This window comes from Salvelinus fontinalis, chromosome 32 (genome assembly GCF_029448725.1).
Source record: "Salvelinus fontinalis isolate EN_2023a chromosome 32, ASM2944872v1, whole genome shotgun sequence".
Classification (NCBI taxonomy): Eukaryota; Metazoa; Chordata; class Actinopteri; order Salmoniformes; family Salmonidae; genus Salvelinus; species Salvelinus fontinalis.
The window spans coordinates 1,638,779-1,664,098 of record NC_074696.1 but is presented as its reverse complement, the minus strand read 5'-3'; the positions used below and the strand labels follow the sequence as shown (position 1 = coordinate 1,664,098).

Sequence of the window (25,320 nt, the reverse complement as noted above, 5' to 3'; positions counted from 1 at the left end):
CATTAAATCAGATCATGGACCGCTAAGCTATAGGTGTTCCTCATTAAATCAGATCATGAACCGCTAAGCTATAGGTGTTCCTCATTAAATCAGATCATGAACCGCTAAGCTATAGGTGTTCCTCATTAAATCAGATCATGAACCGCTAAGCTATAGGTGTTCCTCATTAAATCAGATCATGGACCGCTAAGCTATAGGTGTTCCTCATTAAATCAGATCATGAACCGCTAAGCTATAGGTGTTCCTCATTAAATCAGATCATGAACCGCTAAGCTATAGGTGTTCCTCATTAAATCAGATCATGAACCGCTAAGCTATAGGTGTTCCTCATTAAATCAGATCATGGACCGCTAAGCTATAGGTGTTCCTCATTAAATCAGATCATGGACCGCTAAGCTATAGGTGTTCATCATTAAATCAGATCATGAACCGCTAAGCTATAGGTGTTCCTCATTAAATCAGATCATGGACCACAAAGCTATAGGTGTTCCTCATTAAATCAGATCATGAACCGCTAAGCTATAGGTGTTCCTCATTAAATCAGATCATGGATCGCTAAGCTATAGGTGTTCCTCATTAAATCAGATCATGGACCACAAAGCTATAGGTGTTCCTCATTAAATCAGATCATGGACCGCTAAGCTATAGGTGTTCCTCATTAAATCTGATCATGAACCGCTAAGCTATAGGTGTTCCTCATTAAATCAGATCATGGATCGCTAAGCTATAGGTGTTCCTCATTAAATCAGATCATGAACCGCTAAGCTATAGGTGTTCCTCATTAAATCAGATCATGGACCACAAAGCTATAGGTGTTCCTCATTAAATCAGATCATGGACCGCTAAGCTATAGGTGTTCCTCATTAAATCAGATCATGAACCGCTAAGCTATAGGTGTTCCTCATTAAATCAGATCATGGATCGCTAAGCTATAGGTGTTCCTCATTAAATCAGATCATGGACCGCTAAGCTATAGGTGTTCCTCATTAAATCAGATCATGGACCGCTAAGCTATAGGTGTTCCTCATTAAATCAGATCATGGACCGCTAAGCTATAGGTGTTCCTCATTAAATCAGATCATGGACCGCTAAGCTATAGGTGTTCCTCATTAAATCAGATCATGGACCGCTAAGCTATAGGTGTTCCTCATTAAATCAGATCATGAACCGCTAAGCTATAGGTGTTCCTCATTAAATCAGATCATGGATCGCTAAGCTATAGGTGTTCCTCATTAAATCAGATCATGGACCGCTAAGCTATAGGTGTTCCTCATTAAATCAGATCATGAACCGCTAAGCTATAGGTGTTCCTCATTAAATCAGATCATGGACCGCTAAGCTATAGGTGTTCCTCATTAAATCAGATCATGGACCGCTAAGCTATAGGTGTTCCTCATTAAATCAGATCATGGATCGCTAAGCTATAGGTGTTCCTCATTAAATCAGATCATGAACCGCTAAGCTATAGGTGTTCCTCATTAAATCAGATCATGGACCGCTAAGCTATAGGTGTTCCTCATTAAATCAGATCATGGACCGCTAAGCTATAGGTGTTCCTCATTAAATCAGATCATGAACCGCTAAGCTATAGGTGTTCCTCATTAAATCAGATCATGGATCGCTAAGCTATAGGTGTTCCTCATTAAATCAGATCATGGACCACAAAGCTATAGGTGTTCCTCATTAAATCAGATCATGAACCGCTAAGCTATAGGTGTTCCTCATTAAATCAGATCATGGACCGCTAAGCTATAGGTGTTCCTCATTAAATCAGATCATGGACCGCTTGGCAGAACGTGTGTCTTAAATGCTACACTATATAGGGAATAGGGCTCCATTGGGCAGAGCAACACGACACCTCTCATCAAGGGTCCTCAACCACAGTAGCCTGTTCTGTCTTTGGTAGGCTAGGTGGTTACCAGATTGGTGTGTCCATTAGCATCTCTTGACTTGTTAAACACAATGATGACGGGATGGTTCCCATCTTGACTTGTTAAACGGGATGGTTCCCATCTTGACTTGTTAAACGGGATGGTTCCCATCTTGACTTGTTAAACGGGATGGTTCCCATCTTGACTTGTTAAACGGGATGGTTCCCATCTTGACTTGTTAAACGGGATGGTTCCCATCTTGACTTGTTAAACGGGATGGTTCCCATCTTGACTTGTTAAACGGGATGGTTCCCATCTTGACTTGTTAAACGGGATGGTTCCCATCTTGACTTGTTAAACGGGATGGTTCCCATCTTGACTTGTTAAACGGGATGGTTCCCATCTTGACTTGTTAAACGGGATGGTTCCCATCTTGACTTGTTAAACGGGATGGTTCCCATCTTGACTTGTTAAACGGGATGGTTCCCATCTTGACTTGTTAAACGGGATGGTTCCCATCTTGACTTGTTAAACGGGATGGTTCCCATCTTGACTTGTTAAACGGGATGGTTCCCATCTTGACTTGTTAAACGGGATGGTTCCCATCTTGACTTGTTAAACGGGATGGTTCCCATCTTGACTTGTTAAACGGGATGGTTCCCATCTTGACTTGTTAAACGGGATGGTTCCCATCTTGACTTGTTAAACGGGATGGTTCCCATCTTGACTTGTTAAACGGGATGGTTCCCATCTTGACTTGTTAAACGGGATGGTTCCCATCTTGACTTGTTAAACGGGATGGTTCCCATCTTGACTTGTTAAACGGGATGGTTCCCATCTTGACTTGTTAAACTCAATGCTGACGGGATCTGTAGCGATAACAACTTAGACATTCTACATGTCCTTGGGTCACGTCCCAAATGGTACCCCATATAGTGACCAGGGCCCATAGTAGTGCACTACACAGGGAATGGCACCCTATTCCCTATATAGTGACCAGGGCCCATAGTAGTGCACTACACCAAATGGCACCCTATTCCCTATATAGTGACCAGGGCCCATAGTAGTGCACTACACAGGGAATGGGACCCTATTCCCTATATAGTGACCAGGGCCCATAGTAGTGCACTACACAGGGAATGGGACCCTATTCCCTATATAGTGACCAGGGCCCATAGTAGTGCACTACACCAAATGGCACCCTATTCCCTATATAGTGACCAGGGCCCATAGTAGTGCACTACACCAAATGGCACCCTATTCCCTATATAGTGACCAGGGCCCATAGTTGTGCACTACACAGGGAATGGCACCCTATTCCCTATATAGTGACCAGGGCCCATAGTAGTGCACTACACCAAATGGCACCCTATTCCCTATATAGTGACCAGGGCCCATAGTAGTGCACTACACCAAATGGCACCCTATTCCCTACATAGTGACCAGGGCCCATAGTAGTGCACTACACAGGGAATGGGACCCTATTCCCTACATAGTGACCAGGGCCCATAGTAGTGCACTACACAGGGAATGGCACCCTATTCCCTACATAGTGACCAGGGCCCATAGTAGTGCACTACACAGGGAATGGGACACTATTCCCTATATAGTGACCAGAGCCCATAGTAGTGCACTACACCAAATGGCACCCTATTCCCTACATAGTGACCAGGGCCCATAGTAGTGCACTACACAGGGAATGGCACCCTATTCCCTATATAGTGACCAGGGCCCATAGTAGTGCACTACACCAAATGGCACCCTATTCCCTACATAGTGACCAGGGCCCATAGTAGTGCACTACACCAAATGGCACCCTATTCCCTACATAGTGACCAGGGCCCATAGTAGTGCACTACACAGGGAATGGCACCCTATTCCCTACATAGTGACCAGGGCCCATATTAGTGTACTACACCAAATGGGACCCTATTCCCTACATAGTGACCAGGGCCCATAGTAGTGCACTACACAGGGAATGGGACACTATTCCCTACATAGTGACCAGGGCCCATAGTAGTGCACTACACAGGGAATGGGACCCTATTCCCTATATAGTGACCAGGGCCCATAGTAGTGCACTACACAGGGAATGGCACCCTATTCCCTATATAGTGACCAGGGCCCATAGTAGTGTACTACACAGGGAATGGCACCCTATTCCCTACATAGTGACCAGGGCCCATAGTAGTGCACTACACAGGGAATGGCACCCTATTCCCTATATAGTGACCAGGGCCCATAGTAGTGCACTACACAGGGAATGGCACCCTATTCCCTATATAGTGACCAGGGCCCATAGTAGTGCACTACACAGGGAATGGGACACTATTCCCTATATAGTGACCAGGGCCCATAGTAGTGCACTACACCAAATGGCACCCTATTCCCTACATAGTGACCAGGGCCCATAGTAGTGCACTACACAGGGAATGGGACCCTATTCCCTATATAGTGACCAGGGCCCATAGTAGTGCACTACACAGGGAATGGGACCCTATTCCCTACATAGTGACCAGGGCCCATAGTAGTGCACTACACAGGGAATGGGACCCTATTCCCTACATAGTGACCAGGGCCCATAGTAGTGCACTACACAGGGAATGGGACCCTATTCCCTACATAGTGACCAGGGCCCATAGTAGTGCACTACACAGGGAATGGGACCCTATTCCCTATATAGTGACCAGGGCCCATAGTAGTGCACTACACAGGGAATGGGACCCTATTCCCTACATAGTGACCAGGGCCCATAGTAGTGCACTACACAGGGAATGGGACCCTATTCCCTACATAGTGACCAGGGCCCATAGTAGTGCACTACACAGGGAATGGGACCCTATTCCCTACATAGTGACCAGGGCCCATAGTAGTGCACTACACAGGGAATGGCACCCTATTCCCTACATAGTGACCAGGGCCCATAGTAGTGCACTACACAGGGAATGGGACACAGCCGAGTATCTTTTGAAGAACAGGATGAGGTGCAGACAGACAGAAGCAGCTTTTTCAAAAAGCAACGTAGGTAGAAAAATCCTCATTTGCAACAGCCTGAAAACCGTTAGCCTGGCTTGTCCACTCCAACTGGTGACCTACGAGGTGAAGACAGCACAGATCATCAACTCAGACTTCAAATCGCCATAGACTTTTAATTAGAAGTGATCTACATTTATAACAGAATGAGTAGAGAGTCAACCTCTTATCGTTCCCTTTATACCAAACCATCACGGTTTTCATTCTGCTGATGATCCGGCTCAACTGAGGCCCGGTTCTTTACCGGCTCAACTGAGGCCCGGTTCTTTACCGGCTCAACTGAGGCCCGATTCTTTACCGGCTCAACTGAGGCCCGGTTCTTTACCGGCTCAACTGAGGCCCGGTTCTTTACCGGCTCAACTGAGGCCCGGTTCTTTAGATTTACTGATATTGTAAATCCAATCCTGACAGTTCAAATCTGTGTTGTTTAAGAAGACAAAAGGGTTAAATTGTTTGACTCTTTCTTCCCTCTGCTCACCCTGGCTGCCCCCCTAACACAGGATCTGACCCAGCACAGGGCTCAACATGGAAAATACTAAACTACAGAACAAAATTCATCTTAAAACTAATATTCATTTTTTATAGAATCATCACGGGAAAATAAAAATGACTTATTGACTGGTCCCTCTTAGGTCCGTTTGATCTTTTCATTGGACCGGTTTATATTATAATTGAAGCTTGACAATCCTTTACGCTGTGGTGTGATGCGGCTGACTGGCTGGCTGGCTGGCTGACTGACTGGCTGGCTGACTGGCTGGCTACCACAGAAATATCATTACTACTATGTAGAAGTCTGCGTGTCAAATGGAACCCTACTCATTTAGTAACGCAGTACCCGGTGAATAGGAAGCCACCTGAGATGCAGCTTGTTTTGGGTCTGATCCATAGAAGCTTCCTGGATGGACACAGTCTTGTGGACTTCTAGAGACTCCGTCCCCCATGTGAAGGTCGGTATAGAACACTGCTACATCAGCGCCATACACTCTGTCCTCGTACATTTAACTGGAACCTTCCATGGGCCTTGGTCCATCTAAATGTTACCACCGACCAAAAACCCTCTGGACATGAGATATAATCAAGACTGCCAACGTCTCTTCTATAAGAATAAAACCCTAAAACCATTAGGACAGCGTTCTCCCAGTCTACCTTATTCATCCACCTGTATCACGACCCAGTCTACCTTATTCATCCACCTGTATCACTACCCAGTCTACCTTATTCATCCACCTGTATCACGACCCAGTCTACCTTATTCATCCACCTGTATCACGACCCAGTCTACCTTATTCATCCACCTGTATCACGACCCAGTCTACCTTATTCATCCACCTGTATCACGACCCAGTCTACCTTATTCATCCACCTGTATCACTACCCAGTCTACCTTATTCATCCACCTGTATCACTACCTTATTCATCCACCTGTATCACTACCCAGTCTACCTTATTCATCCACCTGTATCACGACCCAGTCTACCTTATTCATCCACCTGTATCACGACCCAGTCTACCTTATTCATCCACCTGTATCACGACCTTATTCATCCACCTGTATCACGACCCAGTCTACCTTATTCATCCACCTGTATCACGACCCAGTCTACCTTATTCATCCACCTGTATCACTACCCAGTCTACCCTATTCATCCACCTGTATCACTACCCAGTCTACCTTATTCATCCACCTGTATCACTACCCAGTCTACCTTATTCATCCACCTGTATCACGACCCAGTCTACCTTATTCATCCACCTGTATCACTACCCAGTCTACCTTATTCATCCACCTGTATCACTACCCAGTCTACCCTATTCATCCACCTGTATCACTACCCAGTCTACCTTATTCATCCACCTGTATCACTACCCAGTCTACCTTATTCATCCACCTGTATCACTACCTTATTCATCCACCTGTATCACGACCCAGTCTACCCTCAACCATCACATAATTCTATCTTCCATATTAGCAGCAGACATGGATAAAACACAATCACCTCTGCTGTCCTGTCTTTCTCTCTACTCTTCCGTAAAGCGAGCACCACTCAGAGACAGAAGTGCATTTCAGGTTAGCTGTGAAAAAAGCTGGCATAAACATTAGGTCAGTCTGTAGTAGTAGCCCTGGAGTCAGCCAGCCAGTCAGCCAGCCAGTCAGCCAGCTAGTCAGCCAGCTAGTCAGCCAGCCAGTCAGCCAGCCAGCCAGTCAGCCAGCCAGTCAGCCAGCTAGTCAGCCAGCCAGTCAGCCAGCCATTCAGCCAGCCAGCCAGTCAGCCAGCTAGTCAGCCAGCCAGTCAGCCAGCCAGTCAGCCAGCCAGTCAGCCAGCTAGTCAGCCAGCTAGTCAGCCAGCTAGTCAGCCAGCTAGTCAGCCAGCTAGTCAGCCAGCTAGTCAGCCATTCAGCCAGCCAGCCATTCAGCCAGCCAGCTAGTCAGCCAGCCAGTCAGCCAGCTAGTCAGCCAGCTAGTCAGCCAGCCAGTCAGCCAGCTAGTCAGCCAGCTAGTCAGCCATTCAGCCAGCCATTCAGCCAGCCATTCAGCCAGCCAGCCAGTCAGCCAGCCAGCTAGTCGGCCAGCCAGTCAGCCAGCCAGTCAGCCAGCTAGCCAGCCAGCCAGTCAGCCAGCCAGTCAGCCAGCCAGTCAGCCAGCCAGTCAGCCAGCTAGTCAGCCAGCTAGTCAGCCAGCTAGTCAGCCAGCTAGTCAGCCATTCAGCCAGCCAGGAGAGTTTATATCTCAGTCTGAATACAGCCACTCCTCACAGGGCTGGAAGGCTGCTGGGAGACGACACCTCCATCCAACATGTTGTTATTGGTCTCCTTCAGGACCTCCTCCACCGCGAGGGAGTCCAGCTCCTCCTGCGTCGTCCTCATCAGACCTAAGCTCTCCTCGGCGATGTAGAGGAGCATACCTCCTAACCCTCCTTCTGTGTAGACGGGGGCCGAGGAGGAAGGGGAGGAGGAGTGGGATGCAGCGGGACAGTTCTCCAGACGGTCGTTCTCCACCTCCGGCAGAGGGGTGACGGTGACCAGGTCTGTTCCCAGGGAGGTGAGGGGGCGCTGGGGGTGCAGGTCAATGCAGCAGGGGGTGAGAGGAGGAGGTCTGGAGGTCTCAGGATCAGAGCAGCTGAACTCTGATAAGTGGCTGCAGTGGGAGTCTGCTACGGAGGGCACGGAGCCGCTGAGGGAGGGGGAGTCGAACTCTGAGGAGTTAGTGCTTCGCTGCTCGAGAAGCTGAGCATCCATGTCCTCACGGGTCTCCTGGATCTTAGTTCCTCCGCTGCTCTTCTTAGTCCTCAGCTTGCCCTTGCTCTTCTTGCCCCCCGAGGAAGAGGGGTCCTTCACCCATTTGGAGGAGCGAGACTCATGGGGGCAGCCGGAGGGACACACCCCCGCCCCTCTCCCCTCGCCGCTGCCGTCGTCCAGGCTGCTGCTGTTGCTATGGTGATGGAGCTTCTTCTCCTGCTTCCCCTCCATGTCCACCTCCAGACTACCCTCTCTGTAACCACGACAACGAGACACGCTACATGTTATTATTGATGATCATACAGGGGACAGTAGTATTTGGTGACCATGCAAAACCATCTAGCGGTGAAGACAACGTCAACTACCACGACTGAACCAATGCTGCGGAGGCTGCTGACCTGTCCAGAGGCATGTAGTTGAGAATGGATCCAGCCATTGCTTTGGTGCTCGTGTTGTCACTGATTGTCCCCAAGCTGACGTTGGCCGACTCCCCACTCAGACTACCCTGCTCCTTCTGAACGTCAGCCTGTACCTCCAACCTGGGTAGAGAAGGAGATAAACATCAGAATATACAGTGGTGTGGGGAGGAAGGACAGATATATACAGTGCTCAAAAAAAAATAAAGGGAACACTTAAACAACACAATGTAACTCCAAGTCAATCACACTTCTGTGAAATCAAACTGTCCACTTAGGAAGCAACACTGATTGACAATAAATTGCACATGCTGTTGTGCAAATGGAATAGACAACAGGTGGAAATTATAGGCAATTAGCAAGACACCCCCAATAAAGGAGTGGTTCTGCAGGTGGTGACCACAGACCACTTCTCAGTTCCTATGCTTCCTGGCTGATGTTTTGGTCACTTTTGAATGCTGGCGGTGCTCTCACTCTAGTGGTAGCACGAGACGGAGTCTACAACCCACAAGTGGCTCAGGTAGTGCAGTTCATCCAGGATGGCACATCAATGCGAACTGTGGCAAAAATGTTTGCTGTGTCTGTCAGCGTAGTGTCCAGAGCATGGAGGCGCTACCAGGAGACAGGCCAGTACATCAGGAGATGTGGAGGAGGCCAACAACCCAGCAGCAGGACCGCTACCTCCACCTTTGTGCAAGGAGGAGCACTACCAGAGCCCTGCAAAATGACCTCCAGCAGGCCACAAATGTGCAAGCAGTCCTTGCCTTTTCCCCCCGTCATCAGCCAGCCTTAGCTCGGACAACACCTGCCAGTCTGCACAGCGCGATATCAACCCAGAGCATATCGGACTGCTTCTCTCTACCACATCACTGCTCTGGATCCACTCTGGATCATTACACCAGATCATCGCAGCTAGCTAGCCGCAAACGAGTGGCTACTTTCCCAAAGCACCAGCTAGCCTTGAGCTAGGCCCATATACCAGCTAATTCTAGGGCTACAATACCTCCTTTGCCAATTGGCCTGGACCCTTTATTGTCGTCACGGAGCCCCGCCGATCCATCACGACTGGACTGCCAACGTGGTCTCAGGCTATTCTGTTACGATGTCGCCAAAGAACCATCTACTAGCCCCGGCCAGCTAGCTTTTCTGAACGCTGTGTACCCTGCTCGCCTAGCGTAGTAGTGACTACCGAACAGCACCCCTGACTCACCTATTGCTGCTCTTCTGACCCTATGATCACTTGGCTACACAGCTGATGCCCCCTGGACTGTTTCAATAACACGGTACCTCATTTTGTTTACCTGTCGAACTCAGGTCCTGTATGTACCTAACTAACCCGCTCTGCCCATTCATCACCATTTACCCGTTGTTGTCTTAGGTCTCCTGATCAACACCTGTGATTGCTTTATGCCTCTCTCTAATGTCAATATGCCTTGTCTACTGCTGTCTTGGCTAGTTCTTATCGTTTTATTTCACTCAGTCCCACTCAAAATGTCTGAAATAGCTCTTTCGTCCCACCCCACACACATGCAGAGACCTCACCTGGCTAAACTTGTCCCTCCAGAGACACAACTGCTCTCATCGTCACTCAACGCCTAGGTTTACCTCCACTGTACTCACATCCTACCATACACTTGTCTGTACATTATGCCTTGAATATATTCTACCACACCCAGAAACCTGCTCCTTTTAACTCTGTTCCGAACACACTAGACGACCAGTTCGTATAGCCTTTAGCCGTACCCTTATCCTACTGTTCCTCTGGTGATGTAGAGGTTAATCCAGGCCCTGCAGCCCCTAGCTCCACTCCCATTCCCCAGGCACTCTCATTTGTTGATTTCTGTAACTGTAAAAGCCTTGGTTTCATGCATGTTAACATCAGAAGCCTCCTCCCTAAGTGTGTTTTATTCACTGCTTTAGCACACTTCACCAAACCTGATGTCCTTGCCGTGGCTGAATCCTGGCTTAGGAAGGCCACCAGAAATTCTGAGATTTCCATCCCCAACTACAACATTTTCCATCAAGATAGAACTGCCAAAGGGGGATGAGTTGCAATCTACTGCAGAGTTCTGTCATACTATCCAGGTCTGTGCCCAAACAGTTAAAGCTTCTACTTTTAAAAATCCACCTTTCCAGAAATAAGTCTTGTTTTTGACCGAGCTGTGCCCTGGACACCATATGTGAATTGATTGCCCCCCATTTATCTTCAGAGTTTGTACTGTTAGGTGACCTAAACTGGGTAACACCCCGGCCGTCCTACAATCTAAGCTAGATGCCCTCAATCTCACGCAAATTATCATGGAACCTACCAGGTACAACCCTAAATCAGTAAACACGGACACCCTCGTCGATATCATCCTGACCAACCTGCCCTCTAAATACACCTCTGCTGTCTTCAACCAGGATCTCAGCGATCACTGCCTCATTGCCTGCATCCGTAATGAGTCCGTGGTCAAATGACCACCCCTCGTCACTGTCAAACGCTCCCTAAAACACTTCAGCGAGCAGGCCTTTCTATTCGACCTGGCCCTGGTATCCTGGAAGGATATTGACCTCAGTAGAGGATGCTCTTTAAAAGTGTTTTCCTCACCATCTTAAATAAGCATGCCCCGTTCAAAAAATGTAGAACTAAGAACAGATATATAGCCCTCGGTTCACTCCAGACCTGACTTCCCTTGACCAGCACAAAAACATCCTGTGGCGTACTGCATTAGCATCGAACAGCCCCGGCGATATGAAACTTTCCAGGGAAGTCAGGAAAGCAAAGGCTAGCTTTTTCAAATGGAAATTTGCATCCTGTAGCACAAACTCCAAAAGGTTCTGGGACAACTTAAAGTCCATGGAGAATAAAGAGCACCTCCTCCCAGATGCCCACTGCACTGAGGCTAGGAAACACTGTCACCATCGATAAATCTACGATAATCGAGAATTTCAATAAGCATTTCTCTACGGCTGGCCATGCTTTCCACCTGGCTACCCCTACCCTGGTCAACAGCCCTGCACCCCCCACAGCAACTTGCCCAAGCCTTCCCCATTTCTCCTTCACTCAAATCCAAGAGCTGGCCGCCTGGCCAAACTGATCAATCGGGGGAGAAGGGCCTTGGTCAGGGAGGTGACCAAGAACTCGATGGTCACTCACAGAGCTCAAGAGTTTCTCTGTGGAGATGGGAGAACCTTCCAGAAGGACAACCATCTCTGCAGCACTCCACCAACCAGGCCTTTATGGTAGTGGCCAGATGGAAGCCACTCCTCAGTAAAAGGCACCTAAAGACTCTCAGAACATGAGAAACAAGATTCTCTGGTCTGATGAAACCAAGATTAAACTCTTTGGCCTGAATGCCAAGCGTCACGTTTTGAGGACAACTGGCACCATCCCTACGGTGAAGCATTGTGGTGGCAGCATCATGTTGTGGGGATGTTTTTAAGCGGCAGGGACTGGGAGACTAGTCAGGATCGAGGGAAAGACGAACGGAAGAAAGTACTGAGAGATCCTTGATGAAAACCTGCTCCAGAGCGCTCAGGATCTCAGAATGGGGCGAAGGGTCACCTTCCAACAGGACAATGAATCTAAGCACACAGTCAAAACAACGCCGAAGTGGCTTTGGGACAAGTCTCTGAAAGTCCTCGAGTGGCCCAGCCAGAGCCCGGATTTGAACCCGATCGAACATCTCTGGAGAGACCTGAAAATAGCTGTGCAGCGACGCTCCACATCCAACCTGACAGAGCTTGAGAGGATCTGCAGAGAAGAATGGGAGAAACACCAAATACAAGTGTGCCAAGCTTGTTGCGTCATACCCAAGGCTGTAATCGCTGCCAGAGGTCCTTCAACAAAGTACTGAGTAAAGGGTCTGAATATTTATGTAAATGTGATGTCAGTTTTTAAATTTGTAATACATTTGCAAACATTCTGCTTTGTTATTATTGGGTAGTGTGTGTTGATTGATGAGGGGGAAAAAAAATATTTAATCCATTTTAGAATAAGGCTGTAACAAAATGTGGAAGAAGATCAAGGGGTCTGAATACTTTAAGAATGCACTGTATACCTAAAGGACCATAACTTCCTATGAAATCAAAGACAGACTTCTAAAGAAGCCTGAATTATTCCAAACAGTAAGTTAAAGGGATTATGGCTTCTCCGCTCTAGTAGCCTACCTGTTATAACAGGTGACCATGGCGCTGCCAGACAGAGATCCGGTGATGCTGGCTCCACTACTGACCTGTTATAACAGTTGACCATGGCGCTGCCAGACAGAGATCCGGTGATGCTGGCTCCACTACTGACCTGTTATAACAGTTGACCATGGCGCTGCCAGACAGAGATCCGGTGATGCTGGCTCCACCACTGACCTGTTATAACAGTTGACCATGGCGCTGCCAGACAGAGATCCGGTGATGCTGGCCCCAGCCAGGGCCATGGTAGAGGCGTTCTCACTCAGGTTGTCCCTCATGGCGCCCATTCGGTCCATGTGGCTCCCGCTGGCACTCAGACTGCCCGTCATGCCCCCCACGCTGCCCTCTCCGATGCTGGGGTTGTGTCTGGTCTCTGCCACCGACGTGGCGTCTGAGGAGAATAATATAATACATGTCACTTCAGGACCTGAGCCACAGAACACAGGAGAACAGGGCCATGTTCAGCAGGACACGACGTTGTGGATAATGTTCGCATGGACGTTTGTTCTCAGTAACATATTTCTCTCTGACATGTTCTCAGTAACATATTTCTCTCTCTGACATGTTCTCAGTAACATATTTCTCTCTCTGACATGTTCTCAGTAACATATTTCTCTCTCTGACATGTTCTCAGTAACATATTTCTCTCTGACATGTTCTCAGTAACATATTTCTCTCTCTGACATGTTCTCAGTAACATATTTCTCTCTCTGACATGTTCTCAGTAACATATTTCTCTCTCTGACATGTTCTCAGTAACATATTTCTCTCTGACATGTTCTCAGTAACATATTTCTCTCTCTGACATGTTCTCAGTAACATATTTCTCTCTGACATGTTCTCAGTAACATATTTCTCTCTGACATGTTCTCAGTAACATATTTCTCTCTCTGACATGTTCTCAGTAACATATTTCTCTCTCTGACATGTTCTCAGTAACATATTTCTCTCTGACATGTTCTCAGTAACATATTTCTCTCTCTGACATGTTCTCAGTAACATATTTCTCTCTCTGACATGTTCTCAGTAACATATTTCTCTCTCTGACATGTTCTCAGTAACATATTTCTCTCTCTGACATGTTCTCAGTAACATATTTCTCTCTGACATGTTCTCAGTAACATATTTCTCTCTCTGACATGTTCTCAGTAACATATTTCTCTCTCTGACATGTTCTCAGTAACATATTTCTCTCTCTGACATGTTCTCAGTAACATATTTCTCTCTGACATGTTCTCAGTAATATATTTCTCTCTGACATGTAATAAGAGATGACGTCTGCTCTATTCATTTTATTTTTATCTGCAATAGGTGTCTACTGAACAGGCCCCAGAATAGATTATTATATAGACCAGCCTGGTCGAACCATGCAGCCTTGAACAGGGCCCAAGAGAGTGGTGGAGAAGGTGAGTGGTGGTGGTGGAGAAGGTGAGTGGTGGTGGTGGAGAAGGTGAGTGGTGGTGGTGGAGAAGGCGAGTGGCGGTGGAGGCGAGGGGCGGTGGAGGCGAGGGGCGGTGGAGGCGAGGGGCGGTGGAGGCGAGGGGCGGTGGAGGCGAGGGGCGGAGGAGGCGAGGGGCGGTGGAGGCGAGGGGCGGAGGAGGCGAGGGGCGGAGGAGGCGAGGGGCGGTGATTATGGTAACTCACCAGTTGCAGCCGCTGCACTTCCGACGTTCATCTCATTCTCGTCATCAAACTCGATGCGGACCCCTTTCCCGTTACCGGCGGAGACGCCACACCCACCGCTGCGACACAGAGAGATGGGCACCACCCCATAGACGTATGCCAGCATGATGGGTACTCCGATACCTGGAGACAGATACACACAATCAGAAAACCACAGAACCGCATCTGAACATCATACAACATTCCCCTGGGAGTGACAGGATATTGAAGATGGCTTGTCTTGTTGTACAGAGACCCGTTAACATTTTAACTCAACTAAACTCTAGATATGGACGAACATCATACAACATTCCCCTGGGAGTGACAGGATATTGAAGATGGCTTGTCTTGTTGTACAGAGACCCGTTAACATTTTAACTCAACTAAACTCTAGATATGGACGAACATCATACAACATTCCCCTGGGAGTGACAGGATATTGAAGATGGCTTGTCTTGTCGTACAGAGACCCGTTAACATTTTTACTCAACTAACCTCCAGATATGATAAGAGCACGAGGGCAAGGGACTTACCAACAGTAACTGCAGCCACCACGGGGGAGACAATGACTGATAAGGTCACGCCACCCGCTATCACCAAGTTCCTCTTGTGTTTGGAGATGTCCTTTCCTTCATAGCGATTGTGAATCTGAGAGGAGAGGGAGGAGAGAGAGGAGACGAGTTGGAGGAAGAGGAGGAAGTGGAGAGGGGGGAAGTGGAGGAGAGGGAGGAGGAGAGGGATGAAGAGCAAGGAGATGGATGACGAGACAAGAGGAGGAGAGGGGGGAGGTGGTGAGGGTAGAGGAGAGAAGAAGAAATTAGAGGAGAGGAAGGCATTGGGGGAGGAAAGGGATAGCGGAGGAAGAAGAGGGAGGAGGAGAGGATACGTCAGTAACACGGGGGGGCTTACCACACCTCCCCGTTGTCAACGTGCTGCTACCACACCTCCCCGTTGTCAACGTGCTGCTACCACACCTCCCCGTTGTCAACGTGCTGCTACCACACCTCCCCGTTGTCAACGTGCTGCTACCACACCTCCCCGTTGTCAACGTGCTGCTACCACACCTCCCCGTTGTCAACGTGCTGCTACCACACCTCCCCGTTGTCAACGTGCTGCTACCACACCTCCCCGTTGTCAACGTGCTGCTACCACACCTCCCCGTTGTCAACGTGCTGCTACCACACCTCCCCGTTGTCAACGTGCTGCTACCACACCTCCCCGTTGTCAACGTGCTGCTACCACACCTCCCCGTTGTCAACGTGCTGCTACCACACCTCCCCGTTGTCAACGTGCTGCTACCACACCTCCCCGTTGTCAACGTGCTGCTACCACACCTCCCCGTTGTCAACGTGCTGCTACCACACCTCCCCGTTTTCAACGTGCTGCTACCACACCTCCCCGTTTTCAACGTGCTGCTACCACACCTCCCCGTTTTCAACGTGCTGCTACACCTCCCCGTTTTCAACGTGCTACCACACCTCCCCGTTTTCAACGTGCTGCTACACCTCCCCGTTTTCAACCTGCTGCTACACCTCCCCGTTTTCAACGTGCTACCACACCTCCCCGTTTTCAATGTGCTACTACACCTCCCCGTTTTCCTCTGTTTTCTAGTCCAATCAGATTCCTTTAACTGTCAGTAGCTGTGTGTGTCAGCGGCTTATGAGGGTAATCTTAACACGCTAAACAAGTTGCTGTGTCCAAACTCACCTTCCTCCCCACGTAGACAGGGATGCCTATGATCATGGCGGGGATGGCGATGCCAGCGATCAGAGCGATGCCCACCGGAGCGCCCACCAGCGTGCCCAGCTGCCACAAGATCTTCTTCTTCCTGCTCCATGGCTTCTTACCCCAGAAGGTACATCCTGATGGGCTGGGGGGGTGAGAGAGGACATTACAACACTGTCCTGATGGGCTGGGGGGGGGGACATTACAACACTATCCTGATGGGCTGGGGGGGGAGAGGACATTACAACACTATCCTGATGGGCTGGGGGGGGGGGGAGAGGACATTACAACACCATCCTGATGGGCTGGGGGGGGGGGGGGGGGGGGGACATTACAACACTATCCTGATGGGCTGGGGGGGTGAGAGAGGACATTACAACACTGTCCTGATGGGCTGGGGGGGGGGACATTACAACACTATCCTGATGGGCTGGGGGGGGAGAGGACATTACAACACTATCCTGATGGGCTGGGGGGGGGGGGAGAGAGGACATTACAACACTGTCCTGATGGGCTGGGGGGGGGGGGGGGACATTACAACACTATCCTGATGGGCTGGGGGGGTGAGAGAGGACATTACAACACTGTCCTGATGGAATGGGGGGGGGACATTACAACACTATCCTGATGGGCTGGGGGGGGAGAGGACATTACAACACTATCCTGATGGGCTGGGGGGGGGGGGGAGAGGACATTACAACACTATCCTGATGGGCTGGGGGGGTGAGAGAGGACATTACAACACTGTCCTGATGGGCTGGGGGGGGGGACATTACAACACTATCCTGATGGGCTGGGGGGGGGGGGGGGGGGGACATTACAACACTATCCTGATGGGCTGGGGGGGGGGGAGAGGACATTACAACACTATCCTGATGGGCTGGGGGGGGGGGGAGGACATTACAACACTATCCTGATGGGCTGGGGGGGGGGGGGAGAGAGGACATTACAACACTGTCCTGATGGGCTGGGGGGGGGGGGGACATTACAACACTATCCTGATGGGCTGGGGGGGTGAGAGAGGACATTACAACACTGTCCTGATGGGCTGGGGGGGGGACATTACAACACTATCCTGATGGGCTGGGGGGGGGACATTACAACACTATCCTGATGGGCTGGGGGGGGGGGGAGGACATTACAACACTATCCTGATGGGCTGGGGGGGGAGAGGACATTACAACACTATCCTGATGGGCTGGGGGGGGGGGGGACATTACAACACTATCCTGATGGGCTGGGGGGGGGGAGGACATTACAACACTATCCTGATGGGCTGGGGGGGGACATTACAACACTATCCTGATGGGCTGGGGGGGGGACATTACAACACAATCCTGATGGGCTGGGGGGGGAGAGGACATTACAACACTATCCTGATGGGCTGGGGGGGGGGGACATTACAACACTATCCTGATGGGCTGGGGGGGGGACATTACAACACTATCCTGATGGGCTGGGGGGGAGAGGACATTACAACACTATCCTGATGGGCTGGGGGGGGGGGGGGGGGAGGACGTTACAACACTATCCTGATGGGCTGGGGGGGGGGGGGGAGAGAGGACATTATAACACTGTCCTGATGGGCTGGGGGGGGGGAGAGGACATTACAACACTATCCTGATGGGCTGGGGGGGGGGGACATTACAACACTATCCTGATGGGCTGGGGGGGGGGGGGGGTGGGACATTACAACACTATCCTGATGGGCTGGGGGGGGGGGGGGGGGAGGACATTACAACACTATCCTGATGGGCTGGGGGGGGGGGGGGGAGGACATTACAACACTATCCTGATGGGCTGGGGGGGGGGACATTACAACACTATCCTGATGGGCTGGGGGGGGGGACATTACAACACTATCCTGATGGGCTGGGGGGGGGGACATTACAACACTGTCCTGATGGGCTGGGGGGGGGGACATTACAACACTATCCTGATGGGCTGGGGGGGGGGGGGGAGGACATTACAACACTATCCTGATGGGCTGGGGGGGGGGGGGAGGACATTACAACACTATCCTGATGGGCTGGGGGGGGGGGGGGGAGAGAGGACATTACAACACTGTCCTGATGGGCTGGGGGGGGGGGACATTACAACACTATCCTGATGGGCTGGGGGGGGGGGGGGGGGGGACATTACAACACTATCCTGATGGGCTGGGGGGGGGGGGGGGGGGGGACATTACAACACTATCCTGATGGGCTGGGGGGGGTGAGAGAGGACATTACAACACTGTCCTGATGGGCTGGGGGGGGGGACATTACAACACTATCCTGATGGGCTGGGGGGGGAGAGGACATTACAACACTATCCTGATGGGCTGGGGGGGGGGGGGGGGGGACATTACAACACTATCCTGATGGGCTGGGGGGGGAGAGGACATTACAACACTATCCTGATGGGCTGGGGGGGGGGGGAGAGGACATTACAACACTATCCTGATGGGCTGGGGGGGGAGAGGACATTACAACACTATCCTGATGGGCTGGGGGGGGGACATTACAACACTATCCTGATGGGCTGGGGGGGGGGGGGGACATTACAACACTATCCTGATGGGCTGGGGGGGGAGAGGACATTACAACACTATCCTGATGGGCTGGGGGGGGGGGGGGGGAGAGAGGACATTACAACACTATCCTGATGGGCTGGGGGGGGGGGAGAGAGGACATTACAACACTATCCTGATGGGCTGGGGGGGGGGGGGGGGGAGGACATTACAACACTATCCTGATGGGCTGGGGGGGGGGGGGGGAGGACATTACAACACTATCCTGATGGGCTGGGGGGGGGGACATTACAACACTATCCTGATGGGCTGGGGGGGGGGGGGGGGACATTACAACACTATCCTGATGGGCTGGGGGGGGGGGGGGGGGGAGAGGACATTACAACACTATCCTGATGGGCTGGGGGGGGGGGGGGACATTACAACACTATCCTGATGGGCTGGGGGGGGGGGGGGGAGAGGACATTACAACACTATCCTGATGGGCTGGGGGGGGGGGGGGGCATTACAACACTATCCTGATGGGCTGGGGGGGGGGGGAGGACATTACAACACTATCCTGATGGGCTGGGGGGGAGAGGACATTACAACACTATCCTGATGGGCTGGGGGGGGGGGGGGGGGAGGACATTACAACACTATCCTGATGGGCTGGGGGGGGGGGGGGGAGGACATTACAACACTATCCTGATGGGCTGGGGGGGGGGGGGGGGGGACATTACAACACTATCCTGATGGGCTGGGGGGGGGGGGGGAGGACATTACAACACTATCCTGATGGGCTGGGGGGGGGGGGGGGGGGGACATTACAACACTATCCTGATGGGCTGGGGGGGGGGGACATTACAACACTATCCTGATGGGCTGGGGGGGGAGAGGACATTACAACACTATCCTGATGGGCTGGGGGGGGGGGGGGGGAGGACATTACAACACTATCCTGATGGGCTGGGGGGGGGGGGGAGAGAGGACATTACAACACTATCCTGATGGGCTTGGGGGGGGGGGGGGGGGGGAGAGGACATTACAACACTATCCTGATGGGCTGGGGGGGGGGGGGGGGGAGGACATTACAACACTATCCTGATGGGCTGGGGGGGGGGACATTACAACACTATCCTGATGGGCTGGGGGGGGGGGAGGACATTACAACACTATCCTGATGGGCTGGGGGGGGGGAGAGGACATTACAACACTATCCTGATGGGCTGGGGGGGGGGGGGGGGGAGGACATTACAACACTATCCTGATGGGCTGGGGGGGGGGGGGGGAGGAGGACATTACAACACTGTCCTGATGGGCTGGGGGGGGGAGGACATTACAACACTATCCTGATGGGCTGGGGGGGGGGGGGACATTACAACACTATCCTGATGGGCTGGGGGGGGGGGGGAGGACATTACAAAACTATCCTGATGGGCTGGGGGGGGGGGGGGGGGGGACATTACAACACTATCCTGATGGGCTGGGGGGGGGGACATTACAACACTATCCTGATGGGCTGGGGGGGGGGACATTACAACACTATCCTGATGGGCTGGGGGGGGGGGGGGGGACATTACAACACTATCCTGATGGGCTGGGGGGGGGGGGGGGGGACATTACAACACTATCCTGATGGGCTGGGGGGGGGAGGACATTACAACACTATCCTGATGGGCTGGGGGGGGGGGGAGGACATTACAACACTATCCTGATGGGCTAGGGGGGGGGGGAGGACATTACAACACTATCCTGATGGGCTGGGGGGGGGGGGGGGGGAGGACATTACAACACTATCCTGATGGGCTGGGGGGGGGACGGGGAGGACATTACAACACTATCCTGATGGGCTGGGGGGGGGACATTACAACACTATCCTGATGGGCTGGGGGGGGGGGGGAGGACATTACAACACTATCCTGATGGGCTGGGGGGGGGGGGGGAGGACATTACAACACTATCCTGATGGGCTGGGGGGGGGACATTACAACACTATCCTGATGGGCTGGGGGGGGGGAGAGAGGACATTACAACACTATCCTGATGGGCTGGGGGGGGGACATTACAACACTATCCTGATGGGCTGGGGGGGGGGGGAGAAAGGACATTACAACACTATCCTGATGGGCTGGGGGGGGGGGGGGGAGGACATTACAACACTATCCTGATGGGCTGGGGGGGGGGACATTACAACACTATCCTGATGGGCTGGGGGGGGGGGGGAGGACATTACAACACTATCCTGATGGGCTGGGGGGGGGGACATTACAACACTATCCTGATGGGCTGGGGGGGGGGACATTACAACACTATCCTGATGGGCTGGGGGGGGGGGAGGAGGACATTACAACACTATCCTGATGGGCTGGGGGGGGGACATTACAACACTATCCTGATGGGCTGGGGGGGGGGGAGGACATTACAACACTATCCTGATGGGCTGGGGGGGGGGAGGAGGACATTACAACACTATCCTGATGGGCTGGGGGGGGGGGAGAAAGGACATTACAACACTATCCTGATGGGCTGGGGGGGGGACATTACAACACTATCCTGATGGGCTGGGGGGGGGGACATTACAACACTATCCTGATGGGCTGGGGGGGGGGGGGACATTACAACACTATCCTGATGGGCTGGGGGGGGGGGACATTACAACACTATCCTGATGGGCTGGGGGGGGGGAGGAGGACATTACAACACTATCCTGATGGGCTGGGGGGGGGACATTACAACACTATCCTGATGGGCTGGGGGGGGGGAGGACATTACAACACTATCCTGATGGGCTGGGGGGGGGGAGGAGGACATTACAACACTATCCTGATGGGCTGGGGGGGGGACATTACAACACTATCCTGATGGGCTGGGGGGGGGACATTACAACACTATCCTGATGGGCTGGGGGGGGGGAGGAGGACATTACAACACTATCCTGATGGGCTGGGGGGGGGGGAGGAGGACATTACAACACTATCCTGATGGGCTGGGGGGGGGAGAGGACATTACAACACTATCCTGATGGGCTGGGGGGGGGGGACGACATTACAACACTATCCTGATGGGCTGGGGGGGGAGGACATTACAACACTATCCTGATGGGCTGGGGGGGGGGACATTACAACACTATCCTGATGGGCTGGGGGGGGGACATTACAACACTATCCTGATGGGCTGGGGGGGGGACATTACAACACTATCCTGATGGGCTGGGGGGGGGGGGGGGGGGAGGACATTACAACACTATCCTGATGGGCTGGGGGGGGGGGGGGGAGAGGACATTACAACACTATCCTGACGGGCTGGGGGGGGGGGGGGAGGACATTACAACACTATCCTGATGGGCTGGGGGGGGGGGGGGGGGGGGGGAGAGGACGTTACAACGCTATCCTGATGGGCTGGGGGGGGGGGGGGAGGACGTTACAACACTATCCTGATGGGCTGGGGGGGGGGGGAGAGGACATTACAACACTATCCTGATGGGCTGGGGGGGGGGAGGACATTACAACACTATCCTGACGGGCTGGGGGGGGGGGGGGGAGGACATTACAACACTATCCTGATGGGCTGGGGGGGGGGGGGGAGAACATTACAACACTATCCTGATGGGCTGGGGGGGGGGGGGGGGGGGGGAGGACATTACAACACTATCCTGATGGGCTGGGGGGGGGGGGGGGGGGGGGGAGGACATTACAACACTATCCTGATGGGCTGGGGGGGGGGGGGAGAACATTACAACACTATCCTGATGGGCTGGGGGGGGGGGGGGGGAGAGGACATTACAACACTATCCTGATGGGCTGGGGGGGGGGGGGGGAGGACATTACAACACTATCCTGATGGGCTGGGGGGGGGGGGGAGGACATTACAACACTATCCTGATGGGCTGGGGGGGGGGGGGGGGGGGAGGACATTACAACACTATCCTGATGGGCTGGGGGGGGGGGGGGGGGAGAGAGGACATTACAACACTATCCTGATGGGCTGGGGGGGGGGGACGGGACATTACAACACTATCCTGATGGGCTGGGGGGGGGGACGACGACATTACAACACTATCCTGATGGGCTGGGGGGGGGGGGGGGGGAGGACATTACAACACTATCCTGATGGGCTGGGGGGGGGGGGGGAGGACATTACAACACTATCCTGATGGGCTGGGGGGGGGGGGAGAGAGGACATTACAACACTATCCTGATGGGCTGGGGGGGGGGGGGGGGGGGGACATTACAACACTATCCTGACGGGCTGGGGGGGGGGACATTACAACACTATCCTGATGGGCTGGGGGGGGGGAGGAGGACATTACAACACTATCCTGATGGGCTGGGGGGGGGACATTACAACACTATCCTGATGGGCTGGGGGGGGGGGAGGACATTACAACACTATCCTGATGGGCTGGGGGGGGGGAGGAGGACATTACAACACTATCCTGATGGGCTGGGGGGGGACATTACAACACTATCCTGATGGGCTGGGGGGGGGACATTACAACACTATCCTGATGGGCTGGGGGGGGGGGAGGAGGACATTACAACACTATCCTGATGGGCTGGGGGGGGGGGGGGGGGGGAGGACATTACAACACTATCCTGATGGGCTGGGGGGGGGGGGGGGAGGACATTACAACACTATCCTGATGGGCTGGGGGGGGGGAGGACATTACAACACTATCCTGATGGGCTGGGGGGGGGGGGGGGAGGAGGACATTACAACACTATCCTGATGGGCTGGGGGGGGGGACATTACAACACTATCCTGATGGGCTGGGGGGGGAGAGAGGACATTACAACACTATCCTGATGGGCTGGGGGGGGAGAGAGGACATTACAACACCATCCTGATGGGCTGGGGGGGGGGGGGGGGGGGGGACATTACAACACTATCCTGACGGGCTGGGGGGGGGGGGAGGAGGACATTACAACACTATCCTGATGGGCTGGGGGGGGGGGGGGGGAGAGAGGACATTACAACACTATCCTGATGGGCTGGGGGGGGGGGGGGGAGAGAGGACATTACAACACTATCCTGATGGGCTGGGGGGGGGGGGGGGGGGGACATTACAACACTATCCTGACGGGCTGGGGGGGGGAGGACATTACAACAATATCCTGATGGGCTGGGGGGGGGGGAGAGGACATTACAACACTATCCTGATGGGCTGGGGGGGGGGGGGACATTACAACACTATCCTGATGGGCTGGGGGGGGGAGAGGACATTACAACACTATCCTGATGGGCTGGGGGGGGGACATTACAACACTATCCTGATGGGCTGGGGGGGGGAGAGGACATTACAACACTATCCTGATGGGCTGGGGGGGGGGGGGGGGAGGACATTACAACACTATCCTGATGGGCTGGGGGGGGGCGGGGGAGGACATTACAACACTATCCTGATGGGCTGGGGGGGGGGGGGGGTGGAGGACATTACAACACTATCCTGATGGGCTGGGGGGGGGGGGGGGTGGAGGACATTACAACACTATCCTGATGGGCTGGGGGGGGGGGGAGGACATTACAACATTATCCTGATGGGCTGGGGGGGGGGGGGGAGGACATTACAACACTATCCTGATGGGCTGGGGGGGGGGGGGGAGGACATTACAACACTATCCTGATGGGCTGGGGGGGGGGGGAGGACATTACAACACTAGCCTGATGGGCTGGGGGGGGGGGGGGGAGGACATTACAACACTATCCTGATGGGCTGGGGGGGGGGGGGGAGGACATTACAACACTATCCTGATGGGCTGGGGGGGGGGGACATTACAACACTAGCCTGATGGGCTGGGGGGGGGGGGAGGACATTACAACACTATCCTGATGGGCTGGGGGGGGGGGAGGACATTACAACACTATCCTGATGGGCTGGGGGGGGGGGGGGGGGGAGGACATTACAACACTAGCCTGATGGGCTGGGGGGGGGGGGGGAGGACATTACAACACTATCCTGATGGGCTGGGGGGGGGAGAGGACATTACAACACTATCCTGATGGGCTGGGGGGGGGGGGGGAGGACATTACAACACTATCCTTATGGGCTGGGGGGGGGGGAGGACATTACAACACTAGCCTGATGGGCTGGGGGGGGGGGGGGGGGGGGGGGGGGGGAGAGGACATTACAACACTATCCTGATGGGCTGGGGGGGGGGAGAGAGGACATTACAACACTAGCCTGATGGGCTGGGGGGGGGGAGAGGACATTACAACACTATCCTGACGGGCTGGGGGGGGGATTTGTTACTTTACTTTAACTGTCAGAGCAGGTTAGAAAAGTAATGTGTGCAAACTAATCATATCCCCTTCCCTCAATCAGAAAAGCATACGTACCAATCGGTGTGTTCCGTGTCTCTAACATAGGTCGTTTATCAAACGCTCTGATCCAGAGTGAATTGAATGTGATGACTACGAGGTGGGTAAAACACCCACATATCACAGGCATTACAGGTACAACTCAATCAGTACAGGTCAAACAAGACACGTGTGAGAGTTAGTTGAAGACATGGCTGTTTGTCAGCCCCTCACCTCAGGTAGTGCAGGTCAGAGATCTCCTTCATGCAGAGCCAGCAGAACTCACAGCCGCACACGGCGCACGTCATGTGGTTACAGCTGCCGTCGTTCATCTTGATGATGTAAGCAGCGCAGCGCGGACACGGCTTGATGTCATCAGCTGGTGACGGGGAGAGAGAGAGAGAAAGGAACGGAC

The 25,320-nt window shown here is 52.9% G+C and overlaps 1 protein-coding gene across 1 annotated transcript in view; it reads right to left on the bottom strand.

The window, feature by feature from the left end:
- Positions 1–5,000: 5,000 nt before the first annotated feature.
- rnf19a (ring finger protein 19A, RBR E3 ubiquitin protein ligase) overlaps positions 5,001–25,320 on the bottom strand; it is a 32,225-nt gene continuing 11,905 nt past the window's right edge. The window contains exons 3-9 of the mRNA XM_055893183.1: positions 25,140–25,284; positions 16,097–16,259; positions 14,923–15,037; positions 14,372–14,533; positions 12,905–13,118; positions 8,540–8,680; positions 5,001–8,394 (exon numbers count right to left, since the gene is read on the bottom strand). Coding sequence (XP_055749158.1) covers positions 7,626–8,394; positions 8,540–8,680; positions 12,905–13,118; positions 14,372–14,533; positions 14,923–15,037; positions 16,097–16,259; positions 25,140–25,284 — 1,709 coding nt within the window. The 3' untranslated portion in view covers positions 5,001–7,625. The remainder of the gene's footprint in view (positions 8,395–8,539; positions 8,681–12,904; positions 13,119–14,371; positions 14,534–14,922; positions 15,038–16,096; positions 16,260–25,139; positions 25,285–25,320) is intronic.